Source organism: Adiantum capillus-veneris, chromosome 13 (genome assembly GCF_014529385.1).
Source record: "Adiantum capillus-veneris isolate H3 chromosome 13, ASM1452938v2, whole genome shotgun sequence".
Classification (NCBI taxonomy): Eukaryota; Viridiplantae; Streptophyta; class Polypodiopsida; order Polypodiales; family Pteridaceae; genus Adiantum; species Adiantum capillus-veneris.
The window spans coordinates 17,189,098-17,202,865 of NC_140943.1; the positions used below are offsets into that span (position 1 = coordinate 17,189,098).

Consider the following 13,768-nt stretch of genomic DNA (forward strand, 5'->3'; position numbering starts at 1 on the left):
TCGTGAATGATCGAATCGTCTTGTGGGGGTTCCTTGGACCTCGACTCGAAAGCCAAGATCGGTTCTTCATGATTGATCAAAACTACAACGAGGTTAGCTTCGCTAGAAAAAACATCCACTAACACATCACTCTTGTGAACAATCACATCATCTTCATGCGACTCATCATACTTGTGAGAAATCACATCTTGAATATGCAAATCATAATGCTTGTCATTGTCATCCAAATCATTATGCAAATCATTGGCATCCAAATCATCATGCTTATCATTGTCATTCAAATCATCATGCAAGTCATTGTCAATCAAATCATCATCATGATTCACACAATCATGCAAATCTTGTGTGTCATGCTTTGGAGAAGAAGAGACTGAGAGAGTCTTCTTTTCCCGAATCTGTTGCATCGGTGCTTTGTTATCGCAATAAAATCTTGCTTCTCTTTCTTTGGTCTCGCGATCAAATTTTGCTTCTCTTGCTTTGGCTTCCAAGCATGCTTGCTCGCTCTCATGTGCTATGGTTGCCATTCTTTCTTGGTATTTGCGCTCTATGGCTGCTATTCTTTTTTCGCTTTCTAACTTCTTGTCCATCATCCTCTTGTCGAAAGCCTCCATAGGAGTTAGTGCAATCCTTGTCGTAGATGGGGAAGGGTCGGAAAAACCTCCTTGTTGGGGAAATTCTTCTTCACCTCTCTCATGCTCATCACCTCCAAGCGAAGTATCCATTCCGCTTTGAGTGATGACCATTCTGAAGTCGTGGGTTCTTGTGGTCTTGGGTTCTTAAGTTCACGAGGAACTTGGATTCTTGGGTGTCTTGGTTCTTGAGGTTCTTGAGTTCTTGAGGTTCTCTTTCGCTTGCAAACCGCGTTTGAGAAGGATCTTCTCTTCACCCGAGTTCTACTCCTTTCTGCGGACGCACCCCTTGGCGGCCTTGCGCTCACACCAAGGTTGCTTTTTCCCACCTCACGTCGATTGGCCGGCCGCTAAGTGCACGGTCCGCTCTCAATGAGTGAAAAGAGACACAAGGGGAGGCTGGACAAGCCCTTCTTTCTTGGGATTTCTGTCACTCTTCAACAAAACACGATTAGGAATCGATACACCCAAGAGAACTTGGGTTCGTGCGACCTCAACAAGCAAAAAAAATTCTTGTGGTTCTTTCCTTGAGTGATACAGAACACTGCCAAAGCTCTGATACCAATGTTAGGTGCAACGGAATGATTGTTTGCGCTTTGCTCAAGATGAGTGCTCCGAATTGTGCTCAAGGTTCCTTTTAGTTCTTATGGAAGGGAGAGCCTTCCGTTCTTAATGGAAAGTGCTATGATCACAAACAAAGTGAATGGACACTGTGCGTGCAAATGAATATGACTGAGAGATAGAGAGAGAAGAGAGATAACACCAGAGATGTAAAACCCTCCGTCGGCGAGAGTGGTCTACTATTGATTGCACAAAGTGGTACAATGACGATGCCATGGACTGATGCAATCTGGGACTATGCTGCTGATGACGACGACGGTGACGACGACGACGACTTTAGGGATGAAATCTGTGGTCTTCTAACTGCTGAATTTCGGGACTGTTTGGCTGAACACGCTTCTCTTAGTGCTAGGCTTCATTATGGCTGAGTCTGCCCTTGATCTCCGGAGTCATGACAGAAACTCAGCACGCTGAACTTTGTGTTGATGTATGCTCATGTGTGTGCGCGTGTTGTGTGTGTTGTGTTTGGGAACATATGTTTGTACCTAGTTCTACACCCACTATTGGGCACTGACGACGTTAGTGGGGATGTCGTGGTATTTAGTCAATACTATGCTTGATGGAGCTGATGGTTCTATTGTCTCGTGGGTGACTACCATGAGTCTATACCTTGCACTTTTCTTCAAGGGTGAATCTGGGTATATCCTGGATTCATCTAGGTATATGATTGTTTTGGCTTCGTTTTTATGGGTTGAAAATGGAGATCTTCTGCAACCAACTAGGGCTGAATCTGTTGCTGTCCAATAGGGCTGAAAACGTTGACCATCTAATGCGGTAAGGGCTGAAAACCAAAAACACTGATTTGACTGCTAAACACTAGCAAAAACGCTAGGGCTGAGAAAAAGCTGGCGATGATGGGGAATCTGCAAACGCTAGGGAATTGCAAATGCTGATGGCGATCTACTACTGAAAATGCCAGGAATCTGGGGGGAGTGCTGATGCTATGCAAACTGGAAACGCTGGGGTAACTGTGGCGAGGATGGAGATCAAAAACGCCAAGGGTGCTGATAGGGGTTCCTGCTGAGAAGGTGCCTGTTGAGCGGGAAGCTCCTGCTGCCTCTTCTGCCATTGAGTGCTAACTTGGGTTTGCTTATATATTAACTTAGCAAAATTGCCCTACCTACTTTTGTTGAAAAGTCACTTAAAAATAATAAGTGAAAAATACCAAAAATAGGGAAAATAGGCTAAATGCACTGGAAAATTCCCATGACTGAATCTGATGGATTCTGAAGGGAATACTGATGATCATGCTGTGTGCAACCGGAGGATATTCATCTATACTAAGTGACTGGGCATGCACGGTCTACGAATAGACTCACAAAAGTGTCAGATCACTTCTAATCTAGACTTGACTGGGCTGACTGAACCCTGATCATGCTGTAGCTTGTCCATGGACACATAGGGTTGGATGTGTCACGTGACATCGCTAGCATGCTGAGATGGGGGCGCTGTAGATTGAAGAAGGAGAGAGAGAGAGAGCGCTACACGATTCTTGAGGGGAATAAGTGAGTGAGCAAAATGGCTCACATTCCCTTTATTAAAGTATAGGACCATTTTTAAGTTAGTGGCCAAGTTCAATGTGAACTTGGCTAAAGGTTAGTAACCTTTAAAAATGTACATAAAAGGGGTCATTTGGGCCTTTAACCCAATAGAATGTGTCCTCTTGGCCAACCTCTTCAAGTTTGGACATGCCATGTCATCAATTTGTGACAGTACCTTATTGTGTATTGCTTTGATGACATGTTGATGTGTATGAATGCTTGAAAGCGTCTACTCATCGTTTTGTTGCTTATACAGGTTTAGAGGTGTAATCGAGGATGATTACTCTTCTTTGTAGGGGAGGGAATGTCAGATTACTCTTCTTTTAAGGGGAGGGAACATTACAAATTGCCGACTAAGCAAACTTTACTTGAAAATCTTGAGGTGCTTACAATGCGCCTTTTGAAGAGGAGCTTGAGGTGCTTTTGACCAAAAATATCAGCTGGCTGACTTGACAATTTAAAAAGTACAGCTGGTTAATTCGGTTGCCCACAAATAGCAGGTGGTTGACTAGGTGACTCAAAAATAGTATTTTTTGGTGATCCAAAAATAGTAGGTGGCTGAAATCGTGATCCAAAAATAGTAGCAGCAGGACAGACTGGTAGCCTATGCATGGAAAGTGGAGAGGCAATGCATGCATGGAAAGTGGACACGAGGGCAGCGCATCCATGAAAAATGGACACATACACTCCTAACATGGTAGGAACCAAGAGACCCAACACAAGGAGTCCTTTTGTGTAACGGGAGGGCACCACGTGCCAAGGGAAAAGAACAGGCTGAACAACTTTTAACACTTCAAATAACACTAAACTGAAAAAGATGCACGACACACGAGACGGGGAGTGGCGGAGTTTCACCCCAAGAGAGCAGGGCCCCAAACCTTGGCGTCCCTTTTGGTATTTCTTTATATTGTTCGAACTCAGTATATCTCCCATGGTTGGTGTATGTGTGTTTATCTTTCTTGATGATATTCTCAATTTTTTTGTATCATGGGAATAACATGAAAAGGATGTAGAAAGGGTTCTAACCCGTTTGGATGAGTGTCAGCTGTACATTGCAGCTAAGAAATCTGAGTTTTTTCTCACGGAAGTTACTTATCTGGGTTATTTCAGTTTTGCAAAAGGCGTCGAGCTAGATCCTGCGAAGGTGGAATAGGTACGTAATTGGGATTTGCCCAAAACTGCATACGATGTGCGTTCTTTTCTTGGTTTATGTCAAGCATATAGTTCGCACGTAGAGAATTTTGCACGCATTGCTGCACCCATGACAAATGTTTTGAAAGGGGTAAAGACTCGCCGACAACGCGTGGAGTTGCCCAAAGCAGCCATTGAGTGTTAGGTGCAGCAAAATGATTGTTTGCGCTTTGCTCAAGATGAGTACTCCGAACTGTGCTCAAGGGTTCCTTTTAGTTCTTATGGAAGGGAGAGCCTTCCGTTCTTAATGAAAAGTGCTATGATCACAAACAAAGTGAATGGACACTATGCGTGCAAGTGTATGAGACTGAATGATAGAGAGAGAAGAGAGGTATGACACCAGAGACGTTGTAAAACCCTCCTCCGAAGGCCCCACTCTTGTCGGTGAGAGTGGTCTACTTTTGATTGCACAAAGTGGTACAATGCGTATGCAATGGACTGATGCAACTTGGGACTATGCCGATGACGATGATAGTGATGACGATGACGACTTTAGGGCTGAAATCTGTGGTCTTCTATCTGTTGAATTTCGGGACTGTTTCGGTGGCTGGAAATGACTGTTTTGGCTGCGTTTTCGAGGGCTGAAAATTGGGGTTCTTCTGCATCCGACTAGCGTTGATGTGGGCTTGTTAAAAACGCTGATCTGCTGCGTTTTTATGCTGCTGAATTTGCGTTTTTGCTACTGCTGAAATCAACATTTTTGCAATGCTGAAAACGCTGAGGCAATCGTTGGAAAATGGCAGCTCTTGATGGCGATCCAATGTTGACTAGGGGAACATGCTGCTGCTGCTTGAAAACGCCAGGTTGCCAGAGAGGATGGTGATGATCCAAGCTGAAAAACGCTGGGCTGATGTGCGGCGAGGATGAGGACCAAAGACGCTAGGGGTTCGTGCTGGGTTCTGCTGAGAAGGTGCCTGTTGAGCATGTGCTCCTGCTGCCTCTTCTGGCAGAAAGTGCTAACTTGGGTTTGCTTATATATTAACTTAGCAAAATTGCCCTACCTACTTTTGTTGGAAAGTCACTTAAAAATAATAAGTGAAAATACCAAAAATAGGGAAAATAGGCTAAATGCACTAGAAAATTTCCCTAGCTGAATGTGATGGATTCTGAAGGGAATACTGATGATCATGCTGTGTGCAACCAGAGGATATGCATCTACACTAAGTGACTGGGTATGCACGGTCTACGAATAGACTCACAAAAGTGCCATATCACTTCTAATATAGACTGACTGGACTGACTGAACCCTGATCATGCTGTAGCTTGTCCACGGACACATAGGGTTGGGATGTGTCACGTGACATTGAGGCTTTTGCAGCTCTCAAGGTTGCGGTGACAGAAGCGTCGTGTCTTATCCTTGCCTCTTGGGATGACCCCTTTGAGGTATGGACGGATGCGAGCAATGTCGCCATAGGCGCTGTGCTTCAACAGCATGGCCGTGCAGTTGCTTTCCTTAGTTGGAAGCTAAATAGTGCAGAAAAGAACTATTCAGTTTATGACAAAGAACTTCTGTCTGTCATTCACTCTCTTAAGCATTGGAAGCATTTTCTGTATGGTAGAGAGTTTACAGTTCGCACAGATCACCAAGCCCTCAAATGGCTGTAGTCTGCCTAGTGCACATTGGAGTGATCGCCAAGCACGGTGGTCAAAATTTTTTAAGTAATTTGGAGGTTTGATTGAGTATGTGCCTGAAAAAGCTAACCTTGGTGCAGATGCGTTAAGTCGCAAAGGACACATCCTGGGTCTTGAGTCAAGATCCACAGTTTCTCTTCAGGGTGTGTCTTTCGACAGCATAAAGGACTAGTATGCAGATTCCGAGTTTGGTAAGCAGTGGTTGTAGGCTCTTGCTTCCCAAGGCCTAGCAACTATCTCATTCGTGAAGGTTTGTTGTATTTTCGTCACCGTCTATGTGTGTTGCCCTCTCTTAGGACAACCATATTGCACGATGCACATGACTCTCTCACGGGTGGGCACAGGAGAATGAACACCACTTTGGGAAAAATAGAAAGATTCTTTTATTGGCCTAAAATGCGAAAGGATGTGTTTTGTTATGTCACACAGTGCACTATTTGTCAAAAGGTAAATGCTCATTGGGGTAAGCAGCAAGGCCTCTTGCTTGCGCTGTCTTCCCGATGGACCTTTTCAGGATATTTCTATGGATTTTGTGACTAACCTTCCACTTAGTTTGCATTCAAGGAACACTCAATGTTTGACAATTGTTGAGCGTTTCAGCAAGTTTTGCATGTTGATTCCTTGTAAGGCCATAATCACCGCACAAGATATAGCACGGTTGTTCATTAAGCATTGGTAGTAGGTACCCCCTTTGTGGTTTGCCAAAGTCGATTGTTTCAGATAGGGATGTTAAGTTCACGTCCAATTTTTGGCACGCACTCTTTGAAAATTTTGGCACTAAGTTGAAATTTTCATCGGCTTTTCATCCACAGTCATATGGTCAAACAGAAATTTACAATCAGTTGGCTTTTTATGTTTTGAAGTCATATGTCCATGATCAGCAGTCTCATTGGGAGCTCTATCTTCCATTGGTTCAGGCTATTTTGAACGACTCTTATTCCTCTGCCATTGGTAGAACTTTGTATGAGGCAGCTTTTGGACGTTCGTTCCAGTTACTTTTGATTCGCTCGGTTAGTCCAATGCCTAATGCCAATGCTGAAAGTTAGTCGTTGGATGAGATTTCTGAGAATGTGAAGCTTCGGCTAAGCAAGGCTTAGGAGTCTTACTCACGACAGGCAAACAAGCATCATCAGGATGTTTCTATCAAGGAAGGGGATTGGGTTTATTTAAGAATCATGAAGCAACGTCTTAAGCAAGGCAGAAAGAAGTGTCCTAAGTTGTCTTTCAAAATGTATGGTCCATTTCCTGTCATTAAAAAGATCAATGAGGTTTTGATGAAATTGCAATTGCTTAACTCATAGTCAATGCACTACGTTTTCCATGTGTCTAGGTTGAAAGTGTTTCAGGAACACCTCCGAAGGACATTTTCGAAGAAGAAGAGCCGGAGATCATTGATGAACCTGGAGTCATGGAGCCGGAGCAAGTGTTGTTGCATCGGTTTCGCCATGGCTCAAAGAAGCAAGACAGACAATACTTTTTGAAGTTCAAGGATGGAGGAACCCATGAGGTAGTGTGGATGGATGAAGAGTTTTTCAGAGATTACCCCGAGTTGTTGGCAGACTACAAGGAAGCCATGCAGCTCGATACCAGTACCTCACTTTGAAGAGGAGGGGATGTCACGTGCACATCTAACCCTATGTGCATGTGGACAAGCTACTTCAGGTCCAGGACTGAGGTTAGCTTAGGAAGTGTTCTGGAACCTTTGTGAGCCTTTGCGCAGGCCGTGCATGTCCAGGCACTTAGAGTAGTTGTATATCCTTTGGTTGTACACAACATGATCATCAGCATGACAGTTAGCACCCATCTTGAGCAAAGTTCAACACTTACGTCCGCTACACTTACAATAAAACTCCACTTCTACTTCAATCATAGGGAAGTTGAATTTAAAGGTCAATAACTACAAAGATCAAGAGTCTTTCTTACTAGCTTCACTTGAAAGAGGTGATGTCATATTGGGAATGCCTTGGCACTACAAGATGCATCCCATTCTAACTATGTTTAGAAAACTTTATCCTTTGATCATAAAGGAAAGGAATATATTGTACTTGCGGATGTAGGTGATTGACATATTCCCATCGCCAATCACATTGCAATCAAGAAAGTAATGAAAAAGTGTGTTTCAACGTACTTATTTTTGCAAGACAGAGAGATGTGTCTCCTTCACAACTTTCTTCCTCTTTAGAGCAGAATAGAATTAAGTTACTAAAAAGTTTTGAAGATTATTTTGCAGATGAACTTCCAAATGAACTCCCACCTTCTCGACCTGAGGATCATACAATTGATTTGATCCCTGGAAGTTCTCCTCCAAATCAGCCCCTTATAGAGTTAGTTTAATGCAGCAAGAGGAGATCCTCAAGCAAGTTAACGAACTTTTGGAGAAGGGCTTAATAAGGCCTAGTACTTCTCCATATTGTTGACCTATCTTGTTAGTACATCACATTCCTTATGTGCATAGACTAAAGATCTTCAAACAAGATCACAATCAAGAATCGATTCCCAATCCCTTGGATTGATGACATTCTTGATAAGTTATAAGGAGCAAGTGTCTTTAGTCGTATAGACTTGAAGAGCGGGTATCATCAAATCCGCATAGCTCCTCAAGATGTGCATAAGACTTCATTTAGAACAACCTTCGAGTTGTATGAATTCTTAATGATGCCTTTTGGACTCACTAATGCACCAGCCACATTCAACAGAATGATGGATAGAATCTTCCATTCATGTAGAAGATTTACAGGAGTCTTCTTCGATGACGTCTTATTTTTCTCAGAGACGGATGAAGAACACTACAAGCATCTCGCATTAGTGTTTGAAGAATTAGGCAAACACAAATTATTTGTGAATGCTAAGAAGAGTGAGTTCTTTCTAAAAGAAATCCACAACTTGGGCCATATAGTATCTCACAACCAGGTGAGAATGGACCTTGAAAAGATTCAAGCAGTTGTAGAATGGCCTACACCAACTATAGTACATGATGTACAAAGTTTTCTCGGCCTTTGTTCCTACTATCAGCGTTATGGGAACCTATGTGATGGGACCCAAGGGACCTAAAGACAATAAAATAAAGCAGTACCACACTCTTGGAACTCCTTGGCGTAGACCATTGCCGATATGGCACTGCTCTATGGATGACCCGTAATCTACACTGACTTGCTGACGTGGCACCCTGTATGGACAACCCCGTAAAACGTGTTGACAGGCTGTTGACGTGGCAGTACGGATTTTTGCAAAACGCGTTGGTTGCTTTTGAGCGTTGGCTTTTGGAGTTCAAGTGTTTTTAGATCAGATGTTTTTCATGTATTGCTTTTCCAAGGCCAAGGGTCTTTAAATACGTGTCTAGGGTCCACTCTGTGGCAGTCTTCCGGGTGGAAGTGCAGAGTGTAGGGTTTAGGCATTGTACTGAGTTGAAGCAATATAAAGGAATACCAAAAGGGGTGCCAAGTTTTGGGGCTAGTGCTCTCTTGGGGTGGAACTCCGCCACTCCTCGGCTCGTGTGTTGTGCACTCTCTCTTAGCTTAGTTGTTATTTGAAGTGCCTAAAAGCTTGTTCCATCTATTCTTTTCCGTTGGCACGTGGTGGCCTCCCCGCCGTTCTAGTTTTCAAACTCGATGGTAGTTTCCTTCCCTTTGGGAACTCGAAAGACTAGCTCTCTTCTTAGATTCCTTATGGTTTGCTCCTAGAGCATGGGAGCCTTGCAAGCCGTCGTAGACTTCGCTTCCGGATACCTTGAGCATAGGTCGAAGCCTCCTTGCTCTGTACTCAGAGGTGAAGTACTTGCAAAACGCAAACACAGTAGCAAATACTCGTGGAACTCATATACACATCATCACCTGTTGCTTCCGGCATAGAAAGCAACCTCCGATCGCAAAACTTGTCGTGAGCACTTGCTGGTCCGTTGTTGCAGAACTTCCCCGGCCTCCCTTGCTTAATAGTTGTTGACACAATTTCCTCCTAGGCTGGGGTGGTAGGGCTGATTTTATAGCTCTTGAGGGCCAGCAAGAATAGGGTAGGCCCTGGTGGCAGGTGCTTTTCCTCAGGTATAGGTAGATGGGGCGGCAGAAAGAGAGAGAGAGAGAGAGAGAGAGAGAGAGAGAGAGAGAGAGAGAGAGAGGCTGTTGCAGCTTTCCTAGAGAGAGGAGAGAAATCGTTGGTCTTGTTGTCAATTTTAGCTGCAAGAAGGGGGTGGCCTTTTTTAATCTATTTTAAAAGAGGTGGCTGCTCACTTATTGAGTGGGCGGCCGGTCACTTTTTGAAAGTGTCCGAACCTGTTCAAAAACTTAGTACAAACGTACGAGCTGAAAAACAATGCTTACACAACACTCCCTAGGTGTCCTTGGATGCAATGTCATGTAGAGATGCGATGTAGACATAGACTCCCTCGCGGTAAAGCATTTGCTTTTCTGGAACGCACTTCAAAGAGCAACTTGCTTTTTAGAAAGCATGTACATTTCTTCAAAGCTTCTCAGAACTCATCTTTATTCACGTGCTTGCATCTTTACGCATAACTCTTACTCAGTTCTGATTTCCTCAGACCAATGAAATATTCCCTAATCGATGCTCCCGTCACCCATCCTGTGATGCATAAGGAATACTTCTTACCCGGTCTCTCCCACTGAACTTACGGAACAACTCCTTTGTGATGCTTTATGTCACCCGTCGTATGACGCATTAGAGATGTCCGTTCTTGATGGCTTTTATCAGTTCTTGTAAATCTACAGTTCCTAACTCAATAGTTTTCAAGTGCACAGATTTGAATATTTTAATCTCATTAAAAAGAAATTACTCAAAAAATAAGAAAATAGTCAATTTTGCAGCACCTTGTAATCTCCATCTCTTCTACATTGTCTATGAGCTGAATTTTCTCCCTCTATTAGGTATTCTAAATTTCTATGAGCTGTGAGCTATCCGTCTCTTTCATTCATATGTGAGCTGAATACTCTCTCTTTCACTTTCTCCCTTGCGCTGAAATTTCTGTTTTGCTTTCAATCACCACCTAGGTAGTAGCCCTGGCCGGTTATAAACTTTACACGGATACCATTATCTTTCTTGTGGATTTTGCTCAGAATTATTTGTTAACAAAATATAGTCCATTAATTGACAAATTGATCAATGAACCATCCTTGTTCACATCACTTATAGGCACAACCCTAAAGACGAAAGCATACTCAAGGAGATGCATTTTACATTTCCGATGATAGGCAGCACGATACCTTGTTTGTCCAACTGTGCTTTTTCTTCATAATCAGCAGCTAAATGAATTGTTTAAACGTCAATTGCAAATTGTTCTTATCTTTGTAGTCACCAAACCACCATTTTCTCTTCCCTTTCCTCTAGGGAAACGTGTTTCCTTTGTGTGTGTGTGTGAGGGAAGGGGGCGGGGGGTAGATCATCACGTGGTATTCTTTCCCCCAAAGAGAAACTACTCCTCATGGTAAATATATTTATCCAATTTTTAAAGGCCCCCCCCCCCCCCCCCCCCCGTAGCAGACGTTTCCCCATGTTTCTCGATCCCATTATTATGTGGTAGCATGTCCGCATGCCACATCCATGCAGTCCATAAATCACAAGTTTTGTCATTTTTCTTCATTGTGGTTATGGTGCCTTCAGCTACAGCATGTTGCGCGGTCCGTGCTGGATGCTTCATTTATGAGTGCTCTCCCAATGGAAGCATCTTGTCGACAGTTTTCTGTACCTCAAGGTTGGATCAGTCCGTATGTGCTGATCCGTACTGTACACGGACTGATCGTACTGTACGGTGATTTTTTTTTTTTTTTGGCAGCCTCATGGCAGCGACCAGGGTCTAGACATTTTCACATATTTTAGCAGGGTGTTTTTATGTAGGTATGCTCTACTTTCATTGTTCAATTGTTAGCAGGTACTTTCATTGATGAATGCTTGAAGGTTTTTCATTGTTCTTTTGTCACCAGATACAAATGTTTAATGTATGTTTTACACGATCGTTACTTGGTACTTGGCTAGTGAATCTCCGGTTGATAATGTGTAGTAATGTGTCCCCAAGTAGTTTGCATGATATACGTTTTCTTAATCTCTAATGAATAATAGAATTTTTAAAGAAATGTTCTCTCATTTATCGGTTTTTTACAAAGGTACGTATTTTTACGTACATAAAAAATTTATCCATACGGAACGACGTACAATACGTACAGATACGTACCGTACATTACGCATGGTACCACCTAGCCAGTGTGGCTAGATTTTGATATTTCCAGACACACTTGCATAGTGATTATGTCATGTGCAGAGGGAGGTGTGTATATCATTGTCCTGAGATGCACTCTTGAGCATTGCTATCCAAGCTCATTGTTTGGTGTCTCTTCCTTGGGGATGAGCCTTGGAAGCTTTTCTTGCAGCTGGCATGATTTCTAGATGTGTCAAGGTGGAACAGGGTCATTGGTGGCGTCTTTGTCATTTCATTAACCAGATGCCCCGTGTGGCAGATTTACGTTTACTAGTGATTGAGGTTATGGTGCCTTCAGCTACAGCATGTTGCACGGTCCTTGCTGGATGCTTCATTTAGGAGTGCTCTCCCAATGGAAGCATCTTGTCGACAGTTTTCTGTGGCTAGATTCTGATGTTTCCAGAGACACTTGCATAGTGATTATGCCATGTGCAGAGGGAGGTGTGTATATCATTGTCCTGAGATGCACTCTTGAGCATTGCTATCCAAGCTCATTGTTCGGTGTCTCTTCCTTAGGGATGAGCCTTGGAAGCTTTTCTTGCAGCTGGCACGATTTCTAGATGTGCTGAGGTGGAACAGGGTCATTGGTGGTGCCTTTGTCATTTCATTAACCAGATGCCCCGTGTGGCAGATTTACGTTTACTAGTGATTGAGGTTTAGCTTTGTGAAAAGTAGTGTTTGGTAGTGTAATATTCTGTTGTGTCTCATTTTGTTTGATTATGAGCTTTTTCTTCACACACATTTCAATGTTTAAAACTCTCAGCTGTTTTTTTCTTTTTGGTTGGGTTGATTGCAGCCAGCTAAATCGAGTATCAGAGAAACACAACAGTAAATGCAAACCAATTGTTCCCATTTATGCTCTCAAACATGCTGTGTTGGCTCTATGTTATACTTATCAATCACATGAACTGTTTTCTGAAGGGCAATGGAGCCGTTTGTATCCTTGTCAAGGCACAATGGGCCTGCCTATGATTTGCAGTTTTATGGTGAAGGTGATTGTGCGATTCTGTTAAGGTTTGTTCTTTAGTTATGCCCATTATCAAGTGCTCCCTTTCAGCAAGTTTAAGGTTGTGAAAGCAAAGATGCTTTTGGTACCTTCTTTGCAGCTGTGGTGACGATGGAAAAATACAAGGATGGCACTGGAAAAATATTACTGAGGGAGCTCGCTTCGGATGTGTCAATGGTACCGTGACCTTTTAGTTTTAGTTAGAAAATTAAAAGTCTCCTTGAGACTTTTATCAATAACTCCCTTGGTGTTCAGATTGGTTATTGCTTTATGCAGCTGACTTTTGGTGAGATCTTTGTGTAAAGTTTAAATATAGGATGTTTGTGTTCACCAAACATGCAGGAAAGCCTTGGAAACCGGATTTTGTTTTAGCCAATCCGCAGCAGAAGTAGGTGGATTTAAGTTTGTTAAAGTTGGTACTCATTGTCTGTTAGTTATTCCTTTTTAGTTTCTGTCAGGGGTTCACGAGGTGCCTTAGCTCCTATTCCGGAGACAAATGCTATTGCCACAAACTCACAAGTAATCTTTCTTAAGTTCGATCTTTCAGAATAGGAAATTTTTTGAAAACAAATCCCCATCTTTTGCCTCTTAGGTTATATGATTGCTTGCTTATCACCTTGTTGGCTGGTTATTTGGCTACTAGTATGATTTTTAGTTATAAGGGTAGCAAAGTCTCTTGATGACCATGTGAGCTAAACAGGCAACTTACATTTATTTAATATTTTTCTCGCTTGAAGTGCTTCGTACGATAGAATGCTAGTGTTGCTTTTAATGTATTGTAATGATGGACATGCTCACGCTGCATTGGGTTTGAGATGGTAATTTGTATATCATTCTCGCTTGTTTTTGGAAGGTAGGAGGGATGCATTTTCTCAGCCACAGGATCTGGACATGCTTACTGCTGGGATATAGTACGTCTCTACGAGCTTCTGCCGTGCTATTTTTATTA

The 13,768-nt window shown here is 42.8% G+C and overlaps 1 protein-coding gene across 1 annotated transcript in view; it reads left to right on the plus strand.

The window, feature by feature from the left end:
* The window catches only part of DWA1 (DWD (DDB1-binding WD40 protein) hypersensitive to ABA 1), a 75,235-nt gene that overhangs the window by 12,976 nt on the left and 48,491 nt on the right, over positions 1-13,768 (plus strand). The window contains exons 2-7 of the mRNA XM_086526457.1: positions 12,610-12,641; positions 12,735-12,827; positions 12,920-12,996; positions 13,162-13,207; positions 13,278-13,338; positions 13,677-13,730. Of these exons, the coding sequence (XP_086382583.1) occupies positions 12,610-12,641; positions 12,735-12,827; positions 12,920-12,996; positions 13,162-13,207; positions 13,278-13,338; positions 13,677-13,730 (363 nt within the window). The remainder of the gene's footprint in view (positions 1-12,609; positions 12,642-12,734; positions 12,828-12,919; positions 12,997-13,161; positions 13,208-13,277; positions 13,339-13,676; positions 13,731-13,768) is intronic.